Consider the following 25874-nt stretch of genomic DNA (forward strand, 5'->3'; position numbering starts at 1 on the left):
AAATTCTACTTCTTATTAGCTATTTTAGATGTCATGGAATGCAAAATGAACAGAGTTTTTAATATGTCTTTTCCCACTTCTGAAAACTTTACTTCATGAAGCACATAGGGACCCTCAGAATAGCATTTTATTTATTTATTTTTATTTTTTGAGACAGAATCTCACTCTGTCACCCAGGCTGCAGTGCAGTGGTATGATCTTGGCTCACTGCAACCTCCACCTCTTGGGTTCAAGCGATTCTCGTGCCTCAGCCTCCCAAGTACGTGGGACTACAGGCATGCACCACTATTCCTAGCTAATTTTTTATATTTTTAGTAGAAATGGAGTTTCACTATGTTGGCCAGGTTGGTCTCAAACTCCTGACCTCAGGTGATCCACCTGCCTTGGCCTTCCAAAGTGCTGGGATTATAGGCGGGAGCCACCGCACCTGGCAGCATTTCATTTCTGAGATGCCATTTACGATCTGCCCTGTCCTTTCGGAAAAGTTTAGAATCTAAAGCCAACCCCAGGATATACCTTGTTTCTAGTCTGGTACCAGCTTCTGTCACTCAGCCCCTTCCATGTCCTCTCCTGACAAAGCCGAGTCCCTTTGCATTTTATAGAGCTCACCTAACCAGCTCGGCTCAGGCTGTAATGAAAGGGACCAGTGGAGTGTAAATTCCTGCAGGTGCAGGACAAGGGGGTTGAGAGGGCTCTCACACCAGATGTCCCCTCAGCTCGAAGGGCAGAGAATCAGGTTCCAGAGTGTCCAAGTCTCCTGCCACCCGGTCATAGATTCCTCTTGGATCCTGATATGCGTCTTCAGGCCAGCGGAGGTTCCAGAGGCCCTGACAGGCAAAAAGTGGAGTTAGAACCATGGAGAGATGCCCTGTAGGTCTTCATTGAAGATCTGGGGGATACACGCCCCTGCTTAACTTTCCAGACAAAAACTGTTTTAGCTTTTACTAAACCCCCAAAATATACAAAAAAGGAGTGCGTTATAATGAACGCCTATGATGAACCCCATGTGCTTATCGCCTGACTTCAATAATATCAGGCCAGGCACGGTGGCTCATGCCTGTAATTCCAGCACTTTGGGAGGCCAAAGCAGGAGGGTTTCTTGAGACCAGGAGTTCAAGACCAGCCTGGGCAACATAGTGAGATCCTGCATCTACAAAAAATATATATATATTTTTTTCTTAGACAGGGTCTGGCTCTGTCACCCAGGCTGGAGTGCAATGGTTGCTCCCTGCAACCTCCACCTTCTGGGCTCAATCCATTCTCCTGCCTCAGCCTCCCAAGTAGCTGGGACTACAGGCACACACCACCACACCCAGCTAATTTTTGAATTTTTTTTTTTTTTCAGAGACGAGGCTTCCATTGTTGCCCAGGCTGGTCTTGTACTCCTAAGTTCAATTGATCCACCCGTCTCAGCCTCCCAAAGTGCTGGGATTATAACTGTGAGCCACTGCACCCAGCCTATAAAAAAGATTTTTTAAAAAATTAGCTAGGTGTGGTGGTGAGTGCCTATAGTCCTAGATACTCAGGAGGCTGAGGTAAGAGGATCGCTTGAGCCCAGGAGGTCAAGGCTGCAGTGAGCCGTGATTATGCCACTGTACTCCAGCCTGGTTGATAGAGTGAGACTGTCTCAAAAAAAGAAAAAAGAAAAAACCAGTAGCAACCCTTGCTCAATTGATTTATCTATATTTCTATCTTATTCCTCTCCCACACTAACTGGATTATTTTGAAGCAAGCCCAAGATATCCAAAGATTTCATGTTAGAAAAATAATGTAAATGTCAGAAATATAAAACCTTTAGGCTGAGGATGGTGACTCATGCCTGTAATGCTAGCATTTTGGGAGGCCAAGGCAGGCGGATCACTTGAGGTCAGGAGTTCAAGACCAGCCTGGGCAATGGGCAAAAAAACCCTGTCTCTACTAAGAATACAAAAATTAGCCAGGCATGATGGTGCATGCCTGTAATCCCAGCTACTTGGGAGGCTGAGGCAGGAGAATCGCTTGAACTTGGGAGGCAGAGGTTGCAGTGAGCTGAGATTGTGCTACTGCACTCCAGCCTGGGTTACAGAGCGAGCCTCCATTAAAATTTTTTAAAATGAACACTTTAAAAGTCCATGTTATCAGCTATGGCAACTATGGAATGTAAGTTATGATTCTATTGTCCTATGAATTTCCAAAACAGTTCCCTAATCATAATAGAAGAGAAAAACAAAACAAAACAAAACAAACAAACAAACCAAAAACATTAAAGGTGGCCCTAACTGGGGATGTGTTTTGTTCTAGGGCTGGGAGAAAATGATTATTTTAGTTCAGCAGACTTCAGAGCAAATTGGCCCATACTCCAAATATGGCCTGCCATCTGCTTTTTTTTTTACTGCCCAAGAGCTAAGAATGGTTTTCATTTATTTTTCTTTTTTTCTTTTCTTCTTTTTTTTTTTTTTTTTTTTTTTGAGACAGAGTCTTTGTCTGTTGCCCAGGCTGGAGTGCAGTGGCGCAATCTTGGCTCACTGCAACCTCTGCCTCCTGGGTTTAAGCAATTCTTCTGCCTCAGCCTCCCGAGTGGCTGGGACTGCTGGCGCCCGCCACAACGCCCAGTTAACTTTTTGCATTTTTAGTAGAGATGGGGTTTCACCATGTTGGTCAGGTTGGTCTGAAACTCCTGGTCTCAAGTGATACGCCCGCCTCGGCCTCCCAAAGTGCTGGGATTACAGGAATGAGCCACCGTGCCCAGCCCTGTTTTTCATTTTTTAATTGTTGAGGAAAAATGAAAAAAGATAACATTTGTGACACAGAAAAATTACATGAAGTTCAGATTACAGTGTCCAAAAATAAAGTTTTGTAGGAACATAGCCACACTCATTCATTTATGCATCGTCTATGGCTGCTTTTACTTTACAGTGGCAGAGTTTGTGTAGAGTTTGAGGAAGACCGTATGTCTCACACAGCCCAAAGGGTTTACTATCTGGCCCTTTTCGAAAAAAGCCTGCAGCCTCCATCTGCGGATCTCTTAAAGAGAGCGCATATGGTCCAGCACCATGGACAGCGCTCTGCACCATGCTGGTGAGGAGCTAGGATCTGGTAACAGTGCCTTGTATCGGAGGTCGTTCACAGAGACAGAAGGAAATCCTTGGACCAGAGGTGCCAGAGCATCAGCCAAGGCCACACAAGAAATCAGGGGTTCTGTCCCATCTCCCTAACTGTGCAGCAATGGGTGGGGGTTGGCTGGTGGTCAAAGTGCCTGTCTGTTGTTTTTGCCTGTACAGCCACCATCCTCACTTCCCTGCGAGCTCTCTGTCCCTCTCCCATTCTCAGCCCAGTGAACTGAGTGGGGCTGGCCCCTACTCCCTGATCGCATGGTGAACTGACCCAGGCCTCTCCTGTTAGCATATTCCATCCCCTGACTCAGGGATGTGTTCAGGGATGAGAATGTGACCCAAACTAGACCAATAAGTGTCAGCATTGGGCATTTGGGGCCGCTGGAAAATAGGCGTTCTCTTTCTTTGAAGATTTCTAATCTCGTAGGATACAAATCTAGATTTTCTAGGAACATTTTTTCCCTTTCTTTTTTGAAACATGGTCTCTCAGGCTGGAATGCAGTGGCCCAGTCAGGGCTCACGGCAGCCTCAACTTCCCTGGCTCAGGCGTTCCTCCTACCTCAGCCTCCTGAGTAGCTGGGACCACAGGCATGCATCACTATGCCCAGTTAGTTTTTTAAACTTTTTTTTTTTTTTGACACAGAGTCTTGCTCTGTTGCCCAGGCTGGAGTGCAGTGGCATGATCTCCGCTCACTGCAACCTCCGCCTCTCAGGTTCAAGCAATTCTCCTGCGTCAGCCTCCCAAGTAGCTGGGATTACAAGTGTGTGCCACCACACCCAGATAATTTTTGCATGTTTTGTAGAAACAAGGTTTCACCATGTTAGCCAGACTGGTCTCGAACTCTTGACCTCAGGTAATCCACCCGCCTCGGCCTCCCAGAGTGTTGGGATTACAGGCGTGAGCCACCATGCTCGGCTTTTTTTTTTTTTTTTCAAGATGGGGTCTTATTATGTTGCCCAGGCTGGTCTCCAACACCTGGGCTCAAGCAATCCACCTACCTCAGCCTGCTGAGATTAGAGATGTGAGCCGTGACCATGCCTAGCCATAATAGCATTTTTGGGGAGGAAAATTCTGGGCCCAGCTGGGCCTGATGACAATTGTATGCCTTGATTTTTCAGTTGAATGGGCCCCCAAACTTTCTCTTTCTCTCCCTTTAATCAGTGGAGTAGATACGGCTAATTATCTAAAAATATTCATGTCTACTTCCTTCCACAGCAGCAGAATTTCAGCAAGGCACATCACTGCCAAGCTAGACCATATTTTACAGCCTCCTTTGCCATCAGGTGTGACCGTGTGACTCTCTTCTCATCAGGGGAGTGAGAGCAGAGTGGTGTGCACCATTTCTGGGCCTGGGCCACAAGGCAAGGTTGTGCCTTCTCCACATTCTTTCACCTTTTCCCATGGGTTGAACCCCCAGTGAACTAGCCCATTCATTTAGACTCAGATGACTTGAGCAGGGCCGCTTGTGTCTGACTGTGAAAAAGAAATAGACTGCCATCTTTTTTTTCACAGACAGGGTCTTGCTCTGTTGCCCAGACTGGAGTGCAGTGGTGCCATCATGGCTCACTGCAGCTTCTAACTCCTGAGCTCAAGGGATCCTCCTGGCTCAGCCTCCTGAGTAGCTGGGACTATAGGTGCACACCTCCATGCCTGGCTCGTTTTTTTAATCTTTTGTAGAGACAAGTCACTATATTGCCCAGGCTTGTCTCAAACTCATGGGCTCAAGCGATTTTCCTGCCTTGACCTCCCAAAGTGTTGGGATTACAGGCATGAACCATCATGCCCAGCCAACTGTCTTCTTTAAACCACTGGATCATGGTCAGGCCTCTTTGTTACAGCAGCTAGCTGGCCCTAACTTAATACAAGCAGTAGGAGGTAGGCTCCCAGCACTAGCCAGGAAGGATGGCTGCTGATGCAAAGCTCCTCACCATCTGCACTTCATCGTAGAGGGGTCCCCAGGCTCCAGACAGGGGGTACGTTCTTTCTGCCTCATCATACAAGTGCCCAGGGAAGGCCATATCCTCATCTTCACCTGTGAAACCTGGAGTTGGAGTGGAAGGGAGACATGATCAAGGCACCCGGTCCAGGCGTTGGGGGTACCTCTGAGTGGGGTCCTAACTCACCTTGGGAATAAGACACCTCCTCCTGTGTCAGGGGCAGCTGGGGGCTGAAGTCCCTCAGGGAGCGGTAATACGGCTCTGCCTCTGTTGTGCTGACCTGTTCCCCACACGCAAAACAGACAAAGCCCTTTCCATCCTCTGACCCCACGGTCCCAGGAAGGGCAGTGATCAACCTGATGCTAACGGCAGGGTTTCAGTCACCGTTGGTGCCCTGACTGTGGGGTCTCCAGGGCCACCCCCACTCACCATGGAGCTCTGAGTGTCCTGCTCTCCTGTCCACTGGCTCTCCTCATATTCGTTCCTGACTCGGTCCTCTGACCTTCCAGGATGGAGGTGTGGAGGGCAGTTGAGTGCTGCCCCCCGCCACCCATCTCCCCCAAACCTCCTCCCTCAGAGCCTTCTTTACAGAAAAATATCCCCACTTACTCTGCCTCTGTCTTCCCTTAGATGCCTGAAGGAAACAGGAATAAAGGGCTCAGTGACCCCATACAAGCCCCTCCCCTGGCCCCAGGAAGTTCCCCATCACCCTCAGGTCTCCACCCCCGCAGGGAAGGTCTCTCCTCACCCTCAGCAAGACGCCTGAGTCTCCGCTGCCAGAGGACCCCCCCCCCAACACAGGAGGCATTGGAGAGGAGCAGAAGTCCCCCAAGACCAAGCAGCACAGGCAGCAGGGGCAGCCCCGAGGGTCCTAGGGGTAGAAGATACCCCTCAGTGAATCCCAGACAACAGGCTGTAGGCCAGGAGTGGGTCTTCCCGAGAAAGCCTACCCCTGAACCAAGTCCCTCCCCCAGGGTCAGAGAAACAGATGGGGAGGGGTCTCTGTGTCCAACCCTTCTGCCACCCAAGGGCAGGTGGCCTCTTAAGTCAAGCCATTAACAAAATGTCCTCCCTTTGCTTGAACTCTGCAAACTCAGAACTGAACTCCGGACTCAGGAGGGAGCTTCAGCTCCTTAGCTGGGCACTGAAGACTTTCTGTGGTCCAGCCTCTTCCAACGCCTCCAGCCATGTCCACTGAACTTAGACCCTGGTACTGGATTGTCCAGCCACACAAATCAAACCAACCACTAGCTGTTTCCGGAATCACTGAAGCAAATTCGCACCTTAGAGCTTTGGAATAGCTAAGTGTTTGTCCTCAAATGTCCTTTCTTCTCAAGCAAACTTCTGTTTGCCTTTCAAATTCCATCTCAAGGTCAGGCGCTGCGGCACATGCGTGTAATCCCAGCACGTTGGGAGGTCAAGGTGGGAGGATCGCTTGAGCCTAGGAGCTCAAGACCAGCCTAGGCAACATAGCAAGGCCACTTCTTTCCAAAAAATTTAAAAGTTTAGCAGCATGGTGGTGCATGTTTATAGTCCCAGCTACTTGGGAGACTGAGGCAGGAGGATTGCTTGAGCCCAGTAACTCAAGGCTCCAGTGAGCTATGATTGCACCACTGCACTCCAGCATGGGCGGCAGAGCAAGACCCTGTCTCTGGAAAAAAAAAAAAAAAATCCCATCTCAAGGACTTCTTTATTTTATTTTATTTTTTAATTAAGATAGAGTTAGCTGGGCGTGGTGGCTCACATCTATAATCCCAGCAGTATGGAAGGCCGATGCAGGTGGATTACAAGGTCAGGAGTTCAAAATCAGCCTGGCCAACACAGTGAAACCCCGTCTCTACGAAACTACAAAAAATTAGCCGGGTGTGGTGGCAGGCATCTGTAGTCCCAGCTACTCGGGAGGCTGAGGCAGGGAAATCACTTGAACCAGGGAGGTGGAGATTGCAGTGAGTCGAGATCACACCACTGCACTCCAGCCTGGGTGACAGAGTGAGATTCTGTCTCAAAAAAAAAAAACAAAGAGTTTATTTCACTCTGTCACCCAGACTGGAGTGCAGTGGCACAATCTCAGCTCACTGCAACCTCTACCTCCCAGGTTTGAGTGATTCTTCTCCCTCAGCCTCCCAAGTAGCTGGGACTACAGGCGCATGCCACCACACCCAGCTAAAGTTTTGCTTTTGATTTTTAGTAGAGACAGGGTTTCGCCATGTTGGACAGACTGGTCTTGAACTTTTGGGCTCAAGTGATCTGCCCACCTCAGCCTCCCACAGTGCTGAGATTATAGGCGTGAGCCACCACGCCCAGCCTCAAATGACTTCTTTCCACTAACTTCCATCCCAGTCAATATCAGGCTGACTTGCTGTATCCCTGAGGACAAGTCTGAATCCCTCTAAGTAGGCATCTGTTAGGTGGCCATCTCCCCTATCTTCTACTAACAGCACTTTTTTCCCCTGGGGAGAACAGCCACTCACCACTCTCAGTCTTGGGCCCAGGCAGGACTCCATAGTGGGCACATGGCCTGTCCTGAACAATAAGAGTCTCCATTCCTCTCTCCACAGTGATTGTTTAGACACAGGCATTTGACCCAATGTGTGTTTTTAACAAAACGTTTAGGACAATTCTACTAGCTGTCAAGAAGACAGAGGTTGGGGAGGGCTTCTCTGCCCCTCTGATTGAAGAAACTCAGAAAGAAGCCAGCACAGATGAAGACAAAGTTGAGAGAGGGTGAAAAACAGATCGCTGGTGAGATTTTTGAGCACCTGAAAGTGGCCACACTTGGAAGTTTTATTTCATGTACCAAGCCTTTTTTTTCCCCTTGAGTCAGGGTCTCACTCAGTTGCCCAGGCTGGAGTGCAGTGACGTGATCTCGGCTCATTGAAGCCTCAACCTCCTGGGCTCAAGAAATCCTCCCGCATCAGCCTCCTGAGTAGCTGGGACTACAAGTGTGCACCACCATGACTTGCTAATTTTTTTGTTTTTGTTTTATAGAGATGGGGTTTCACCTCATTGCCCAGGTTTGTCTCCAATGCCTGGGTTCAAGTGATCTACCTGCCTCAGCCTCCCAAAGTGCCAGGATTATAGGCATGAGCCACTGTGCCCAGCCAAGTCATTCTTTTATGTGTTAACAAAACAGCTGTATTTCTGTCACTTGCAACCTTTTTCTCAGGCTCTGAAGGGGATTGTTTGCCAAACGGTTGCAATCCTCTCCTGGTAGTCACATCCTTGAGTACAGGGCCTTTCCACACTGACTCTGTGTTGAGCCATGTCTCCAATGAGACAATAGTAACTGGGACAGAATCAGCTAGTAAATTGGAATGTACTCTCTTGCTGCTTTTGACCCCTGTGACCACCTTCATGTGAAAAAGTCAAGAAGAGACACGTGCCCAGTTATCTCCATTGTTCCAACCAAGAGGCCAGATGACCATCAGACATGTGGGAAGGGGGCAACCCTAGACCACCCAGTCCAGTGGAGCTGCCAGCTGACTGCAGAGATTACTTAAGCCAGCCCAGACCAGCACCGTTCTGCCAGACTCTTAGAATCATGAGAAAGAATGTTGCTATAAGCACCCATGTTTGGGGTGGTTTGTTATACAGCAAATGCTAACTGATGCAGGCTTCTTACAGGACATGGAGTGAGCTAATTTTTTCAGAATTAAACAAAATTTGGAAGAGAGAAAAATTTATCACTCCAGGCAAGAGAAAGATCAAAGAAAAAAAAGTGGCCAGATGCAGTGGCTCACCTCTGTAATCTCAGCACTTTGGGAGGCTGAGGTGGGCGAATCACGAGGTCAGGAGTTAGAGACCATCTGGCTAACACGATGAAACCCCATTTATACTAAAAATACAAAAAATTAGCTGGCTGTGGTGGCACATGCATGTAGTCCCAGCTACTCAGGAGGCTGAAGCAAGAGAAGAAACTGGGAGGTGGAGGTTGCAGTGAGCCGATATCGCACCACTGCACTCCAGTCTGGGTGACAGAGCAAGACTCGGTCTCAAAAAAAAAAAAAGAAAAAAAAGCCGGGTGCCATGGCCCATGCCTGTAATCCTATAATCCCAGCACTTTGGGAAGCTGAGACAGGCAGATCACTTGAGATCAGGAGTTTGAGACCAGCCTGGTCAACATGGCAAAACCCTGTCCCTACTAAAAAAGTACAACAATTAACCAGGTGTGGTGGCGGGTACCTGTAATCCCAGCAACTCGGGAGGCTGAGGCAAAAGAATTGCTTGAACCTGGGAGATGGAGGTTTCAGTGAGCCAAGATTTTGCCACTGCACTACAGCCTGGGCAACAGAACGAGACTATGTGTCAAAAAAAAAAAAAAAAAGAAAGAAAAAAGAGGAAGCTCTAAGGGGTCTGCAAGTCTGCAGGGAGAGAACTAAGCCTTTTTTATTTTATTTTTTTGAGATAGGGTCTCCCTCTGTTCCCAAGGCTGGAGTGCAGTGGCTCAGTCATAGCTCACTGCATCCTCCAACTCCTGGGTTTACATAATCCTCCCACCTCAGCCTTCTGAGTAGTCGGGACTACAGGCACATGCCACCACAGCCAGCTATTTTTTATTTTTGCAAAGATGGAGTCTCACCATGTTGCCCAGGCTGGTCTCAACTCCTGGGCTCAAGAGATCACATGCCTTGACCTCCCAAAGGCATGAGCCACTGAGCTCGGCCAGAACTAAGTTGTTAAGCAGCTGTGACTACGAGCAGAGCAGGTAGGGTCAAAGACAAAGAGACGTCTCCTTTGGGGAGACGGGAGGGATCAGGGGACAGAGGACTTGCCTGCAGGAGGCTCTATGGGCAACTGGTCTTCAGGTTCTCTGGAAGGCTGGTCCAGACCTGGGGAGTGGATATAGAGATTACAACTTAACACTAAGTCGGTGAGCTGAGATTGTACCACTGTACTCCAACCTGGTTGACAGAGCAAGACTCCATCTGCCTGCCTCAGCCTCCCAAAGTGCTGGGATTACAGGCCTGAGCCACTGCGCCCAGATAATTTTTTTTTTCCCCGAGACAGAGTCTTGCTCTGTCACCCAGGCTGGAGTACAGTGGCGCAATCTTGGCTCACTGCAACCTCCATCGCCCAGGTTCAAGCAATTCTCCTGCCTCAGCCTCCCAAGTAGCTGGGACTACAGGCGCCCGCCACCACACCCGGCTAACTTTTTTAGTAGAAATGGGGTTTCACCATGTTGGCCAGGCTGGTCTCGAACTCCTGACCTTGTGATTCACCCACCTCGGCCTTCCAGAGTGCTGGGATTACAGGCATGAGCCACTGTGCCTGGCCAATTTTTTTATTTTTTATTTTATTTTATTTTTTAAAGAGACAGAGTCTCACTCTGTGGCCCAGGCTTGAGTGTAATGGCATGATCATAGCTCACTGCAGCCTTGACCTCCTGGGCTCAAGCTATCCTCCTGCCTCAGACTCCTGACTAGCTGGGACTACAGGCATGCACCACCACGCCTGGCCCAAAAATTAATTGTTGATGAGCACTTTCAGTGTACAAGATCCTTTTCACCTGAATTATCAATTTGTTGAGTTAACCAAAAAAGACTTTGGGCTCTCGATCCCTTAATAGAAGTATAAGTTCTAAAGCAAAGGAGGCAAGTGTCATACTTTATGTTTTAGTGTTCAAAGGGAAGACAGGAATGGGGTAGGGGGAAGAGCAGAGAAGATTATAGAGATGAGAAAGTGTCCTTCCTTACATTGAGAAAAAGCCTGCTCTGTCAGGAAGAGGAAAACAGAAAGAAGAAGCTTGCAGCCGGGAGTGGTGGCTCACCCCTGTAATCCCAGCACTTTGGGAGACTGAGGCAGGTGGCTCACCTGAAGTAAGGAGTTTGAGACCAGTCTGGCCAACATGGTGAAACCCCGTCTCTACCAAAAATACAAAAATTAGCCAGGTGGGGTGGCATGCACCTGTAATCCCAGCTACTTGGAAGGCTAAGGCAGGAGAATTGCTTGAACCTGGGAGGCAGAGGTTACAGTGAACGGAGATCATGCCACTGTACTCCAGCCTGAGTGACAGAGCAAGATTCCGTCACACACACACACACACACACACACAAAAAAAAAGAAAGAAAGAAAGAAAGGGAAAAAAAATGAAAGAAAGAAAAAAGAAAGAAAAAGAAACTGAGCCACAAAGATCTGTGCTATATAATATATTTTTAGAAACTGAGACACTTGCCTATGGTCACACAACTAGGAGGTAGCAGAGAGGGGATTTGAACCCAAGCTTCTCTGAACCAGGCTCTGTAAGGATTAACCATTGCAATACTGTACCTATCAGAATTGTAACATATTCATCATATTCAAGGAATTTGTCCTTATCCTACTTGCTGAATTTATTGGAATAAAGTCATTCAAAATATTCCCTTATTATCCTCTTAATGTCTGTGGAGTCTGTGGTAATATCCCTTCTTCCATTCCTGTTATTGGTAACTTGTATCTTCTCTCTTTTTTTGTCTTAATCAGCTTCATAAATGTTACTGATTTTTTTTCAAATAACCAGCTTCCGGTTTCATTGATTTTTCCCAGTTGTTTTTCTGTTTTCTAATTCATTCATTTCTGCTCTTACCATTATTATTTTCTTCTTTCTTTTTACTTTGGGTTTAATTTGTTTTTATTAGTTTCTTTCTTTCTTTATTTTTTCTTTTTTTTTTTTTTTTTTTTTTTTTGAGATGGAGTTTTGCTCTAGTTGCTCAGGCTGGAGTGCAATGGCATGATCTCCGCTCACTGCAACCTCTGTCTCCCAGGTTCAAGTGATTCTTTTGCCTCAGTCTCCCAAGTAACTGGGATTACAGGCATGTGCCACCACGCCCGGCTAATTTTGTATTTTCAGTAGAGACAGGGTTTTTCCTTGTTGGTCAGGCTGGTCTCGAACTCCCAACCTTAGATGATCCACCCGCCTTGGCCTCCCAAAGTGCTGGGATTACAGGCATGAGCCATGCTTTCTTAAGATGAAAACTTAGAATATGCATTCGAGGTGATTCTCAAAAGAAAAAAAAAAAAAAACTAGGCCAGGCGTGGTGGCTCACACCTGTAATCCCAACACGTTGGGAGGCCAAGGCAGGTGGATCACTTGAGGTCAGGAGTTCAAGACCGGCCTGGCCAACATGGTAAAACCCCGTCTCTACTAAAAATACAAAAATTAGCCAGGCGTGGTGGCGCATGCCTGTAATCCCAGCTACTTGGGAGGCTGAGGCAGGAAAATTGCTCAAACCTGGGAGGCGGAGGTTGCAGTGAGCTGAGATGGCACCATTGCACTCCAGCCTGGGCAACAAGAACAAAACTGTGTCTCAAAACAAAAACAAACAAACAAAAACTGGCCAAGCATGGTGGCTCATGCCTGTAATCTCAGCACTTTGGGAGGCCAAGGCAGGTGGATCACTTGAGGTCAGGAGTTCAACACCAGGCTGGCCAACATGGTGAAACCCCGTCTCTACTAAAAATACTAAAATTAGCCAGGTGTGGTGGCACATGCCTGTAATCCCAGCTACTTAGGAGGCTGAGGCAGGAGAATTGCTTGAGCCAGGGAGGCGGAGGTTGTAGCGAGCCAGGATCGCACCACTGCACTCCAGCCTGGGTGACAGAGTGAGACCCCATCTCAAAAATAAAAAATAAGGCTGAGCGTGGTGGCTCAGGCCTATAATTCCAGCACTTTGGGAGGCCGCGGCAGGTGGATCATGAGGTCAGGAGTTCGAGACCAGCCTGACCAACATGGTGAAACCCCGTCTCTATTAAAAATACAAAATTAGCCAGGCATGGTGGCACATGCCTGTAATCCCAGTTACTCGGAAGGCTGAGGCAAGAGAATCGCTTGAACCCGAGAGATGAAGGTTGCAGTGAGCCAAGATCGTACCATTGCACTCCAGCCTGGGCAACAAGAGTGAAACTCCGTTTCAAAAAAATAAAATAAATAAAAAATAAATAACTAAAATAAGCACTTAATACTATATATTTCCCTCTAAATACTGCTTTAACTGCAACCTCAAATTTTTATATGTTTTCATTTTCATTTAATTCACTGTTTTCTAATTTCCCTTGGTCATTAATCACATTCAGACAGTATGGGTTGTGGTTAACGGCTGGTCTCCAGTTCATCTGCCCGAGTTTCAGTCTCGTCTTTATCTTTTACTAGCTGTGTGACCTTGGACAATTTGTTTAACAGCTCTAGGCCTCAGTAACTCATCATAAAAAGGGAATTGTATTGACTTCACTGTACTACCCTACACATCCTCTGAGGCACACTCCAACCTGCTCAAGCCTTCTTTCCCACCTGGGGTAGTGATGGGAAGCTGGGTCCCCTAGTCAGCCAGTCCACTGTCTCCCAAGGCCTTGCTGGCCAGCAGCCAGACCTTGTATCGTGTAGAAGGCTGCAGACCAGTCAGTGTGAAGGTGGTGGCCTGGGGTGGTAGGACATCCATATAGTGGAACCCTGGAGTCCCCAGGGCCTCATACCTGCAGGACAGGGGGGATAGTAAGTTCAGGGAAGTGCCCCAGCCCATTGGCTGCCTCCCCTTCCTTCCTGCCTCGACAAGGACCCACTTGATGCAGAACCTGTGTGGCAGGCCCCCATCAAAGCCAGGCTTCCACTCCAACTCCGCAGAGTGTGGGGTCAGACTCACAACCTTTAATCCTGATGGAGGGTCAGGGCGGCCTATGGGGAGAAAGATGGGAAAGCAGTCAGAGGATACAGAAGAATCCCAAAAGATTCTGTCCAAGTTTTCCCTAGGAATGATTTTAAATATACAATTGCTTCTCATTGTTCACGGTATAGTCATGTTCTATAAGGTCACTGTGAACACTCCTCTGGCAAACATCAAACTGTTCCTAAAATCCCAGTACTTTGTGAGATCAAGGCTGGAGGATTGCTTGAGCCCAGAAGTTCGAGACCAGCCTGGGCAACATAGCAAGACCCTTTCTCAAATTAAACATTACAATTAAAAATAATTTTAAAAAGAAGTAAGTGAAAACAAAACCAAAAGAAACAGCAAAAAAAATTCAAGACCAAATGGTTGCTTCTATGGAAAATGAAGGTTAGGTTTCTTTCTTTTTTCATTCTTTTTTTTTAGATAGAGTTTCACTCTTATTGCCCAGGCTGGAGTGTAGTGGTGCAATCTTGGCTCACTGCAAACTCTGCCTCCTGGGTTCAAGCAATTCTCCTGCCTCAGTCTCCCAAGTAGCTGGATTACAGGTGCCCGCCACCATGCCCAGTTAATTTTTTGTATTTTTAGTAAAGACGAGGTTTCACCATGTTGGCCAGGCTTGTCTCGAACTCTTGACCTCAGGTGATCCACCCGCCTTGGCCTCCCAAAGTGCTGGTATTACAGGCATGAGCCACCGCGCCTGGCTTGGTTAGGTTTCTTTTCTTCTTCTTTGAGATGGAGTCTTGCTCTGTTGCCTAGGCTGGAGTGCAGTGGCCCGATCTCAGCTCACCGTAACCTCCACCTCCCAGGTTCAACAATTCTCCTACCTCAGCCTCCCGAGTAACTGGGATTACAAGTGCGCGCCACCACGCCCAGCTATTTTTTTTTTTTTTTTTTTTTTTTAGTAGAGACGGGGTTTCACCATACTGGTCAGGCTGGTCTGAAATTCCTGACTTTGTGATCTGGCCACCTCAGACTTCCAAAGTGCTGGGATTACAGGCGTGAGCCACCACACCTGGCTAATCCTAGTATTTTTATACCACTGTTAGGAAGAGAAAGAATTCTGTTTCCTCTGGGAATCTAACAGACCACTATGAGGGCCCTTAGAATAAAGCCAACACAGAGGTATGCAAACATAACAATGGAGAGGGCTGGGTGTGATGACTCACACCTGTAATCCCACCACTTTGGGAGGCTGAGGCAGGCACATCACCTGAAGTCAGGAGACCAGCCTGGCCAACAAGGTGAAACCCCATCTCTACTAGAAATGCAAAAATTAGCTGGGTGTGGTGGCAGGCGCCTGTAATCTCAGCTACTTGGTAGGCTTGGCTCCAGAAGGAGCCAAGATTGCACCATTGCACTTTAGCCTGGGTGACAAGAGTAAAGCTCTGTTTCAACAACAACAAAGAATGGAGAGTTGCTGATGACAGCTGAACCTAGCTCCAGAAACCCCTGAAAATCTATTTTTCAGTTACTTGAGCTAATAAGTACCCCCTCTCCATCTTTTTTTTTCTTTTCTTTTTCTTTTGCCTTTGTTGTGGGTCTCCCTGAAGATCCAGTCTCCACTAGGATTTTCAGGGCAGGCAAAAACTCCAGCCTCACATATACACATATTCTCAGGTTTCAGAAACATGGGCAGCCCAGGGCCAATCAGGGATGTGAGAATGGATCCAAGGAGCACCCCCTCCCCAACACCCTCACAGCCCCTCCATACTGATGCTGACGAATTGAATGTTGGCTTGGTCCGAGCCTAGGGGGTTAGTGGCTGTGCGTGTGAAGAGGGCGTAATCCTGGGCTGCAGACACATTGGCAATGGTCAGGAGGCTGCTGTGGACACCACCCTGGTGGTATGTGTGCTCTGTGTACCTAGAGAGAAGGTAGGGCACCACTCATCCTTTCATTCACCCCACCACTTATGCTTGGAATCATCTATACAGACATCCATTCATTTAACCATCTGCCTATCTATCCATTCATCCATTAATCTTTTAATCCACTCATCCATTCACTCACTCATTCCTCCATGCATTAATCTTCCTTCTCTGCACCCTTCTCTGCAGGGACTCAGGGAGGGGAAATGGGGCTGGAGGTCCAGACCTGGGGCTGGAGTGCTGCCTGGCTGGGCCTGGGCTCACCTGGGATCTTGGAGATCCAGAAGGACCCCATTTTTGGTCCAAGTGAAAACGATGTTGGGGACACCTCGGGCACGGCAGTGGAGGGTGGCAGAACTGGTGCTGTCCCCAGCTGCAGCCACCTTAGTTAGGGGAGTGGGGTGCTCCACCTGGGGGGCAACTGGGAGGGGATGGGAGGTCAACATGAGCTATGTGGGAGGCATGAGGGCTGTGGGTTCAGTGGCAGGTCTTAAAGTCAGGTGTTTGGGTGATACCCACATCTGACAACAAGACGGACCAGCCCTCGTGCTGGAGGCGCCACCCCATTGTCCACGATGCACTGGTAAGCACCAGCCTGGGCCAGTTTGGCCTGGTGAATCTGCAGGTGCCCCGTGGGTCCCTTGGATATCTTCGCCATGTCATCCAGGCTCTGGTCCTCCTCCTCTTCTCCCCGGAGGCCCGAGTCAAGAATTGTCCTCCCAGTCTAGCCCCAGATCCATCACTGCCCAAACTGTCCCTTTTGTAGCCTCATTCTCCTAGACACAATCACCCTCCACAGAGGTACTGAAGAAAAAAAAAAATTCTCCTGTCATCCATCTGTCCATTTACCCAATCCATCTTTTTATCCACCAATCCAGGCAACCACCTACCCATCCATTCACCCAACCACTTATGCTTGCAACCATCTATCCATCCATTTATCCATCTGCTTATCTATCCATTCATCCATTTATCTTTCCATCCACTCATCGGTTTACTCACTCATTCCTCCGCCCATTTGTCTTCTTTCTCTGCACCCATGTATCCACCCTTGTAGCTCTGCACCCATTCACACAACTATTCACTCATGCTTGCACACCCATAAATGCATGCATCTGTTCAGATATTTACCCAGCTACTTATTTATTCATCTCTCCATTGATCTTTCCACCCATCCATCCATCAATTCATCCATCATCCTTCCATAGATATCTTTCCTCTGCTGGTGTATCCATTCATCCATCTACCCTCTATCCACTGATTTTTCTCCTTCAATCATCTTCTCACCCATCCACTCACCCATTTATCCATCCTTTCATTTGTCCATCTGTTCCTCCATCCACTCACTCATTCATCCACCTGTTCATCCACTTACCTACCTATCGACCCATCTATCCATCTACCCACTCACTCGCCTGACTGTCTACCATTCATCCATCCATTCATTTTGCCACCAACAGTTATTCGTTCTGGGAGCATTCCCTGACGAGTATATAGTTATACAGGATCATACAGATGTAGGTGGTCCCCACTCCCAAGGAACTCACAGTCAAGAAACCACAACCCTTGGACCCCACCTCCTTTCACCAAAGGCTGGGTCCTCACCAGTCTCTCCCAGCTGAACATGCCTGGGAGAATGGGATTGGCATCAACCGTGCAGACTGTATCCACAGAACCCCCAACGTTCACCTCAGTGGGGTCCTGGAGGGCACGGATGGTGGGAGCATCTGGTGGAAGGCAGAGGCTTAGGGAAGGCACTTGGGACCAGACAGGTCTCTGTGGGAGAGGGCCCCAGGTGGGAGGGATGTCTTAGGAGTTCCAGGAAAGTTAGAGATGTGGACCCAATCTGCCCTTAATAGGAAAGAGTTGGAGGAGAGTTCTCAAGGTTAGCGAGGTTGTCTTCACCCTCCACTATGCCTCTGTGATAGAGTGGGTTGGGTGGGCTTCCAGAATTGTGAGGGGGGGCCTTCTACAATGGGCTCCCATTCCTGACGGGAGCAGCTTCCGAGTCTACATCGGCCCCCTCTCTGGGCAGAGATTCCACACTGGGTCTCTCTAGTGGAAGGGGTTCCGCCGTGGGCGTGGTTACACCGCGGCGGGGACTACCAGAGCCAGAGCGGGAGGGTTCCAGGATGGGTGGCTATCCCCGGATGGTCGGAGTTCCCACAAGGAGGAGACTCCACATTGGGCAAGGTTCCTTTGGTGGGTGTGGTTTCCATGGTGGGCGGGACTCACAGTGCCCGTCCAACCGCAGCAGCGCTTCCGAGGTCCCCTGGGAGTTCTGGCAGTGCAGCTGATAGAGGCCGTCGTCCGCGCGGGTCACATTCCACAGATGCAGAGCCCCGCTGGACAGGATGCGATGCCGGGGGCCGCCCGCTGGGGAAGGCCAGAATAAAGGATCTGGCAGGCCCTCCCATTCCCGGGACCCCTCCTCATGCCCACTTCCCTCACCTGGACTGAGGTGATAGGCGCAGAAGGTCCAGTTGAAGGCCTCGGGGGCGGGGTTAACGGACACGGACACGGGCAGCAACGCCTCACCCTGCTCCACCGCGGTCACCACCAGCACCTGCTCCCCCAGGAACTCTGGACGGTCTTCAGAGGGGGCGCCACAGGGAGTCAAGATTGTTGTCAAGGTCAGGATCAAGGACAGATTGGAGATCAGGCACAGGTTCAAGGGTTAAAGTGGGGAGATCACTACGGGTTTAAGGTTGTGGACAAGGCAACAAGTTCAGAACTGAATTCAAGGGTAAAGTTCGGGATAGAAATTAGAATACAGTTTAGGAAAAGAGTAGAAGCCAGCATCAGGTTGAAGGATGGAAAGAGGGGTCATGATAGGGATCGGGGTTAGGAGAGAGGACAAAGGCAATATGGGAGTGGACAGGATAGGATTTGGCCCAGGACTACTGGTCAGGATGAAGGTAGGGAGTTTCAAGTTTCAGGATGGGGTTAATGATAGAGTGATAGTGTCAAAGCAAAGACCCAGGCCAGGCTCAGTGGCTCACGCCTCTGCTCCCAGAACTTTGGGAGGCCAAGGCAGGAGGATCACTTGAGTCAAGGTGTTCAAGATCAGCCTGGGCAACTTAGAGAGATACCATCTCTATTTAAAATTAAAAGTACAAAAAATCAGCCTAGTGTAGTGGGATGCGCCTGTAATGCCAGCACTTTTGGAGGCCAAGGCAGGAGTATTGCTTCAGCCCAGGGGTTGAAGACCAGCCTGGGCAACATAGTGAGGCCCTGTTGCTACAAAAAAAAAAAAAAAAAAAAAAAAAAAAAAACTAGCCAAAAGTGGTAGTGCACACCTGTAGTTTCAGCTACTCAGGAGGCTGAGGTAGGATCACTTGAGCTCAGAAGCTGGAGGCTGCAGTGAGCTATGATTGCGTCACTGCATTGCAGCCCCAGCCACAGAGGGAAACTCCATCAAAAAAGAGAGAGAAAGAGGAAGGAAGGAAGGAAGGAAGGAAGGAAGGAAGGAAGGAAGGAAGGAAGGAAGGAAGGAAGGAAGGAAGGAAGGAAGGAAGGAAGGAAGGAAGGAAGGAGGGAGGGAGGGAGGGAGGGAGGGAGGGAGGGAGGGAGGGAGGGAGGGAGGGAGGGAAGGAGGGAGGGAGGGAGGGAAGGAAGGAAGCCAGCCAGCCAGCCAGCCGGGCGTGGTGGCTCACGCCTGTAATCCCAGCACTTTGGAAGGCCAAGGCGGGCGGATCACCAAGTCAGGAGATCAAGACCATCTTGGCTAACACGGTGAAACCCCGTCTCTACCAAAACTACAAAAATAAAATTAGCCGGGCATGGTGGCAAGCGACTGTAGTCCCAGCTACTCGGGAGGCTGAGGCAGGAGAATGGCGTGAACCATGGGAGGCGGAGCTTGCAGTGAGCCCAGATCGCACCACTACCTTCCAGCCTGGGTGACAGAGCCAGACTCCATCAAAAAAAAAAAAAAAAAGGCGGGGCGGGGGGCAGGGGGCGCGGCGGAGACGCAAGGAGTAGGTTAGGGTCAGGAAGGCATCAAGAGGACCTTTCCAGCCGGGGCGCATACACAGGACGTTGAGGCGATAGAAGGAGCTCACGGTTTCGCGGAGCTCCGCGCTGTGGGCGCGGCAGGTCACGCGTTGGCCATGATCTAGGGATGACACTTGCAGAAGGACGCTTCTGGCCGTGGCGGAGCCTTTGAACGGGGCTCTCCGGGGCGGGACGGCCAAGCCCTCCAGCCTGTGGACCCGGGGTGAGGCCAGGGCTGCGAGCAGAGCCAGAGGCTGGAGAGGGGCTAGGCACCGGCCGGACATGCGTGGAGCGGGGCGAGGCCAGAGAGGGGCGGGGTCCCTCACACTCCCACCTCTGGCCTTCCTTGCCCCAGGACAAGTTGACTGGCGGGTTGCTGCTAACGCTGATGCATGTCAAGTTTAAGGCGTCCCCCGGGGGCAGTGCGGATGCGTTGGCCAGGATGGTCAACTTAGTTGGGGGAACTGGGAGAGGGGGTTGGAGGAGCGAGACTCAGAGGTTAGGGGCGGCCTGGTCTGCGTCCATCCCGCCTGCACCCCAGGCTCCGTCCAGTCTCGGGTGCCCCACCCCGCCCCCGCCCGCACCCCCCGAGTCCAGGGTTCGCTGGGTCCCTGCCCCACCCGGCTCTGTCCTCCACCCTGTCCTGCCCCGGCGGAGTCCGCCCCAGGGCCTCAGCCGTGCGCGCCCTCACACTGCACCGCCAGCTACGTGGACGCGCTGAGCTGGCCAGCCTTGCACATGAACTTGGCCTGGTTGTCCGACGGCCCTGTGACCAGCACCAGCTCTCCGGAGAAGGTGCTCCCAGATTTCTCCAAGTTGCCGAGCTGCATGCACCGCGGCTCCTGCGGCAGCCGCGACTCAGTCACAGTGCGCGAGTCCTATGGGGCGGGAGTGACTGGGGGCCGCAGGCAGCCCTGCTGCTTCCACCAACCCCCAACTCCCGCACCCTGCCCACTGGGTTGGTGCTGCCAGCCCAGACAAAGCCTTTTGGTGATACGGAGAAACACCGCCATCAGCGCCACCCCCCTAGGGCAAAGTAGTGGGGAGTGGAACTGAGTAACCCCTGCCCTGGAGTCTCTCCCGCCTCCCCGGATCCCTGTGCACGGCAGTTTTGGGGATCTGAATCCCTCTTCTGTACCACACCCAAACCCCCGCTCAGCCTCTGCAGCCACCTGCGGGCCGTCAGCGCACTCCTCAAAATCTATTTCTGCTCTGTTTACCCAACACCAAGTGCAGGAAACTCCCTTGAAATTCCCAGGCCTTTCCCAGAATGCCTCAATTCCTTTTCTTAAAATTCCCACTGTCCCCAAAGATTTCCTTTGAAATTTTCCTTAATTCCAGTGCATTTCCATAGATTACTTTTTTTTTATTGTTGCTGCTGCACAAATTAAACTTTCCATAGATTCTGAATATTTCCCGATATTATATTTTATAATCCCAGTCTTCTAACAGATTCCTTTATATTGCCCAGATTCTCAGCACTTCCCCAGAATTCCATCCTATTAAAATGAAATTCCATTGTCATTTCTATAATTCCTAGTCTTCCCCCCAACATTTTCAACCAGCTCCCTAACTTCTCAGGATTTTCTTAGAATTAGGCTTCTCTTTCATTTTAACGAAATTTCATTTTCTTACCTCCAAATCCCAAGAATTTGATTTAATACTAATGAGTTTTCGATAGTCTGTGGAATTACTAGCTTTTCTCCAAATTTTCTTTTTCTTTTTCTTTTTTTCTGGGATTCAAGTCTTTCCCTAAAATTCCTGACATTTCAGCTGAATTCTGAGATTTTTCACTAGAATTTTCCTTAATTTTAACAAAATTACCTTTTCTCTAGAATACCTAATCTTGATTCAGAATTCCAATTTTTATCCTAGAACTCTGTTTCCCCAGAATTTTCCTAGGATTCCATTTAATTCTCATGGCATTTTTTGTCTTTCCTGATTCCCTGCCAAACCTCAGAATCTCTAGTACTTTTCCAGAAATTTAATCTTTTTCCAAGATTGCCCAAGATTCTGAAGGAAAGAAGGGGGCCTGGTCCTTCCCCCACATTCCTGGCCACCCCCATAGCCCTAGTGGCACCAACCTTGTACCATGTGAGGGAGGGCTCTGGGTTGCCCCTGATGGCCAAACACACCAGCCTCACCCGGGTCCCAGCCCGGAGCTTCTGCCCCTCTGGGGCACACTTAGTCCACAGTTTCTGGGCGGGATCTGAGAGGAGAGGCAGGAAGAGTGACTTTTTCTCTGGGCTGGGTCCTGAGGCTTGGGGGCATTGCTGGGTAAGGGCAGACACTCACATTTTACGTTCAGGGTGAGCAACTTCTTGAAGGTCTCCTTGGCGAAGGCTTCACTGAAGGCCTCACATGTGAGGGTCAGACTGTTGTCCTCCCGCCGCACCAGGAATGTCAGGTTGGACATGGAGATGTAACCACCATGTAATCCCTGGCAGGGAATGAGCTTCAGATGTGGGGACTGCAGCACCCCCATCCATTGTGTTAGAGGCCTGAGTCCATCTCAGTCTCCAGCAGGGACACATGAGCCATCTCTAACACCCCTCTGTTGGACCCATGGTCCTCAAGGAGAAAGCCCCCAGGCTGCTGGACCCATCCCCTTCCCAAGCCACGAGTCATGCCCTGCACCCCCCATGCTCAGACCCAGGAGCCTGGCCCCCGCCTCACATCCATGATCGTCTCCTCCATGGGCAGCAGCTGCCGCCAGCCCAGCCACCATCGTAGCAGGACCCGTGGGCGACTGGACTTGCTGACACAGGAGAGTGTCACGTTCTTGTTCTCAACCTGGGATGCAGATCCCAGGATAGTAATGGCACTAGGGGGAACTGCAGGGACAGAGAGGGAAGACATTAAGCTGAGCTGAATTTCTCACATACCAGCCCAGAGAGAACAACAGGACTGGAGACACATGCTGAGATCTTTGGCATCCAGTAGGCATAATTTGGGGGCACACATAGATGGTTCTCTGAGGCACAGACCGACAGGTGGGCAGCTGGCACCAGGACTCACAGGTGACCTGCAGCATGATGCTGCGCTCCTGGGTCCCTGCAGACACGCTGTTATGGGCCTCGCAGCTGAGCCGCGCTCCATGGTCTTCTGGCCTCACGGTCATCACCAGCACACTGCGGGCCACGGCCTGGGTGTGCTCTGTGCCCCACACTGTGGACGCCGGCTGGCTATTCTGGAGACAGGGACAGGCCTGGGCCAGCTCAGGACCAGCTCCCGGCCTCCGCTCTCCCCACAGTTCCCATGCCCGCGACTGCCCTCACCTTCAGCCACTGCAGTGTGGCTAAGGGATTCCCCCCTTGGGCCACACATGGCAGCTCCAAGCTCTGTCCTGCCCGCACATGCCCCTCATCCAAGCCTGGCCACTCGATGACAGGGGGTCCTGGAGGGACTGGGAGATATCAGTCACTCAATGGGCCTGGAGTAGCCCATCCACTCTTTCCAGGCCCCACAACCTGCTTTTGAAACCCCATGTTTCTCTGAGTGCCTGAATTTCCATGATTCCTGTGATTCCCCTACACCCCCCAGTGCCTGCTCCCCATCCTCAGTGCCCTAGTTGGCCCAGTTCTCCACTTACACAGAACATTCACGGTGAATGAGGCCTTGATGGGGGCCTCCAGTGCTGGGCTAGACGCCTCACAGACTAGCAACTGCCCATTATCCGAGCTCTGGGGTGTCACCCTGGGATGAGAATTCGTGGTTCTGGAGTCAGAGTCATCATCCGAAATCTGGAGAGTCAGGGAGAAGAGGCGGGGATGCCGCCTCTGGTCCCCACACCTGGTCTAAGTCCCCATGGCGATCTCCTCTGGGATCCGGGGTTCCATGGGAGAGATTCTGGGAGTGAGCAGCGAGAACTGGAGCCTAGAGAGACCCACATCTGATCAAACTTTAGTGCCTGGGACTCTGGAACTGAGGTTCCCATGAAGTTTTTTTGTTTATTTGTTTGTCTTTTGAGACAGAATTTGGCTCTGTCGCCCAGGCTGGAGTGCAGTGGTGCGATGTCAGCTCACTGCAACTTCCACTTCTTGGGTTCAAACAATTCTCCTGCCTCAGCCCCCTGATGAGCTGGGAGTATAGGCATGTGCCACCACGCCAGGCTAATTTTTGTATTTTTAGTGAAAACAGGGTTTCACCATGTTGACCAGCTGATCTTGAACTCCTGACCTCAGGTGATCCACCCACCTCAGCCCCCCAAAGTGTTGAGATTACAGGCATGAGCCACCACCCCTGTTCCCTGTGAAGAAGCTTTGAGAGTCAGCTTTGAGAGTTCCCCATGAAGAAGCATTGGGTCGCAGATGTTCATACGTAGCCCAAGCTTCATGCTTTCATCCCTGGGGTCTGTGGTTCCCATGGGGAAAATTAGGGGTCATGGTTGGGGTTTTTTTTCAGTTTCCACACCTGGCTGTGTCCTCCACAGTGAAGAGCTTCTGCTGGGAGCCCTCGTTCATGTTTGCAGAGATGTCGGATATTGTCTGTCCACCTTGGGGCAACAAGAGAGCTAGAGGGGTTCTGGGCTCCCCACAAGATAGATTCTGGGGAGCATGGCCTGGAAGTCCTCAGAGTGGATGTGATGCCCCCTCCCTCCTGGTTCTAGAGGACAAGGGCCTGGGGCACAGCTGGATCCCCTCCCGACTTTCTGGACTGCCTGAAGGCTGCAATCTTCAGTGCTGGGTCCTGGGCCTCCCCACTCCTCTCAACTCCTTGCTGGGTTGTGCCATGTACCCCATCCCTCAGCTTCTCATGTCTGCACCAGCGCTACTGCCCATATCTCTATCTGGTCCTCAGTCTTGTGCTGGATGCCGCCTCCTCAATGTGCCCTCCCATCCACTGTGTCCCACACTGGCCTCAGCATCTCCTCACACCTTCTCCTGGGTCCCCATCCCAGGGATGACATCTTTTCTGGGGCCCTTAGGAGGGCACTGGTCAGGGACACACACCCTTCCCACTCCAGAGGCTTCATGCTGCCCCCTGCCACCCAGTTCACCCTCACTCACTCAGGAGAATGGTGATGTCAGGTGCTGGCTTTGCATCCCCAGACAAACAGCTGACCACGTACCCTTGCCCAGCTACCCAAGGGACCATGGTGCCTGCCTCCGGGGTCAGGTGGAGCAGCTTGGGAGGAACTGGTGAGAAGGGTCTGGGGTAAGCTTCCAGCACTGAGAAGGATTTGAAGATTGGAGCTTGGTACCAAGGGTCTGGGAGAGGAGAAACTGGGGGCTTGGACTCCTGGGTCCTGGGGTAAGGGAGGGCTTGAAGCCCAGACTCGTGGGTCCTGGGGGTCTGTCACCCATACCCAGGATGGAGAGGATCACTCTGGGAGACACGAACTCGGGCCCCATCATGGAGTGGCCGACCTGGCACTCATACTGCGCGTCATCGCTGAGGTCACCAGCCTCGATGTGGAGGTGGAATTCACCTGCAGGGGGAGTCGGAGGTCAGGGTTGCAACTTGGGCTGGTGGCTGAGGGTCTCAGGCTCTGATCCCTTACCTCTAGCAGGGTCCCCTTCCAGGCGGTACCTCGGGAAGCCTGGGATCCTGGGGTCGGGGCCCAGGAGCAGCCCGTCTTTGGCCCATTGCACCGCACTGCCAGGGGTGCTGACCCCACACCACAGCTCCACCGAGGCCCCCTTCACCACTGCCAGGTTTTCAGGCAGGGCCCAGAAGCCCTGGGGGATGGAGGCAGGAATCGCCAACTGTGTCAGGCCTGGGGACACAGCAGGGTGCAAGGAAAGGGCAGAGGGTTTGTCTAGGGAAGGTAAGTGGGAAATGGGGGCCACTTGGCACTGGGTACAAGGCTGGGATCCCACTCACCTTCAGTCAGCAGCCCCAGGAGCAGGAGAGGAGCCTTGAGCATCGTCCCCAGGGCCATCATGGGTCCCCCTACTGTTACCCCCACAGTGCCCGCAGCCAGCCACCTGCGTCTGTCTGGCTCTCTCTGAGTCCCTCTCTCTGTGTCTCTGCCATCTGCTTTTTTTTAATCTCTCTTTCCATTACTCTCCTCCCTTTCTCTGTTTTCCTCTCCTCCCGTCAGTGTCTCTCTATCTCTGTCTTGCTCTCTCAGTCTCAATCTCTGAGTCTCTTTCTCTGTCCCTTTAAAATAATTTTTTTCTTTTTTTTTTTTTTTTAGAGACAGGGTCTCACTATGTTGGCCAGGTTGATCTCAGACTTTTTCCCTCAAGCCATCCTCCCACCATGGCCTTCCCAAGTGTTGGGATTACAGGCATGAGCCAGTGTCCCTAGACTGTCTCTTTATCTTTTCATCTTTCTCTCTTTGTCTAAGGCATTCTCTCTCATTTTTTCTCTGTCTCGTTCTCTCTCTCTCTCTCTCTCTC

General features: G+C 50.6%; 1 protein-coding gene across 1 annotated transcript; it reads right to left on the bottom strand.

Annotated features, from left to right (window-relative positions):
* Positions 1-429: 429 nt before the first annotated feature.
* LOC139358910 (nephrin-like) lies at positions 430-25411 on the bottom strand. Its single transcript, XM_071080944.1, is given in 29 exon segments — positions 430-827; positions 5022-5134; positions 5217-5310; positions 5460-5532; positions 5640-5664; positions 5779-5901; positions 9803-9859; positions 13294-13475; positions 13563-13674; positions 15378-15529; positions 15799-15955; positions 16054-16221; positions 17112-17261; positions 17770-17910; positions 17986-18126; positions 19565-19737; positions 19862-19991; positions 20219-20405; positions 21612-21736; positions 21823-21967; positions 22204-22361; positions 22546-22717; positions 22806-22933; positions 23120-23223; positions 23941-24022; positions 24537-24665; positions 24836-24958; positions 25031-25246; positions 25354-25411. Coding segments are annotated over 29 exon segments (3750 nt in total). The 3' UTR covers positions 430-695.
* Between the last annotated feature and the right edge of the window lie 463 nt (positions 25412-25874).

Source organism: Macaca nemestrina, chromosome 15 (assembly GCF_043159975.1).
Source record: "Macaca nemestrina isolate mMacNem1 chromosome 15, mMacNem.hap1, whole genome shotgun sequence".
Classification (NCBI taxonomy): domain Eukaryota; kingdom Metazoa; phylum Chordata; class Mammalia; order Primates; family Cercopithecidae; genus Macaca; species Macaca nemestrina.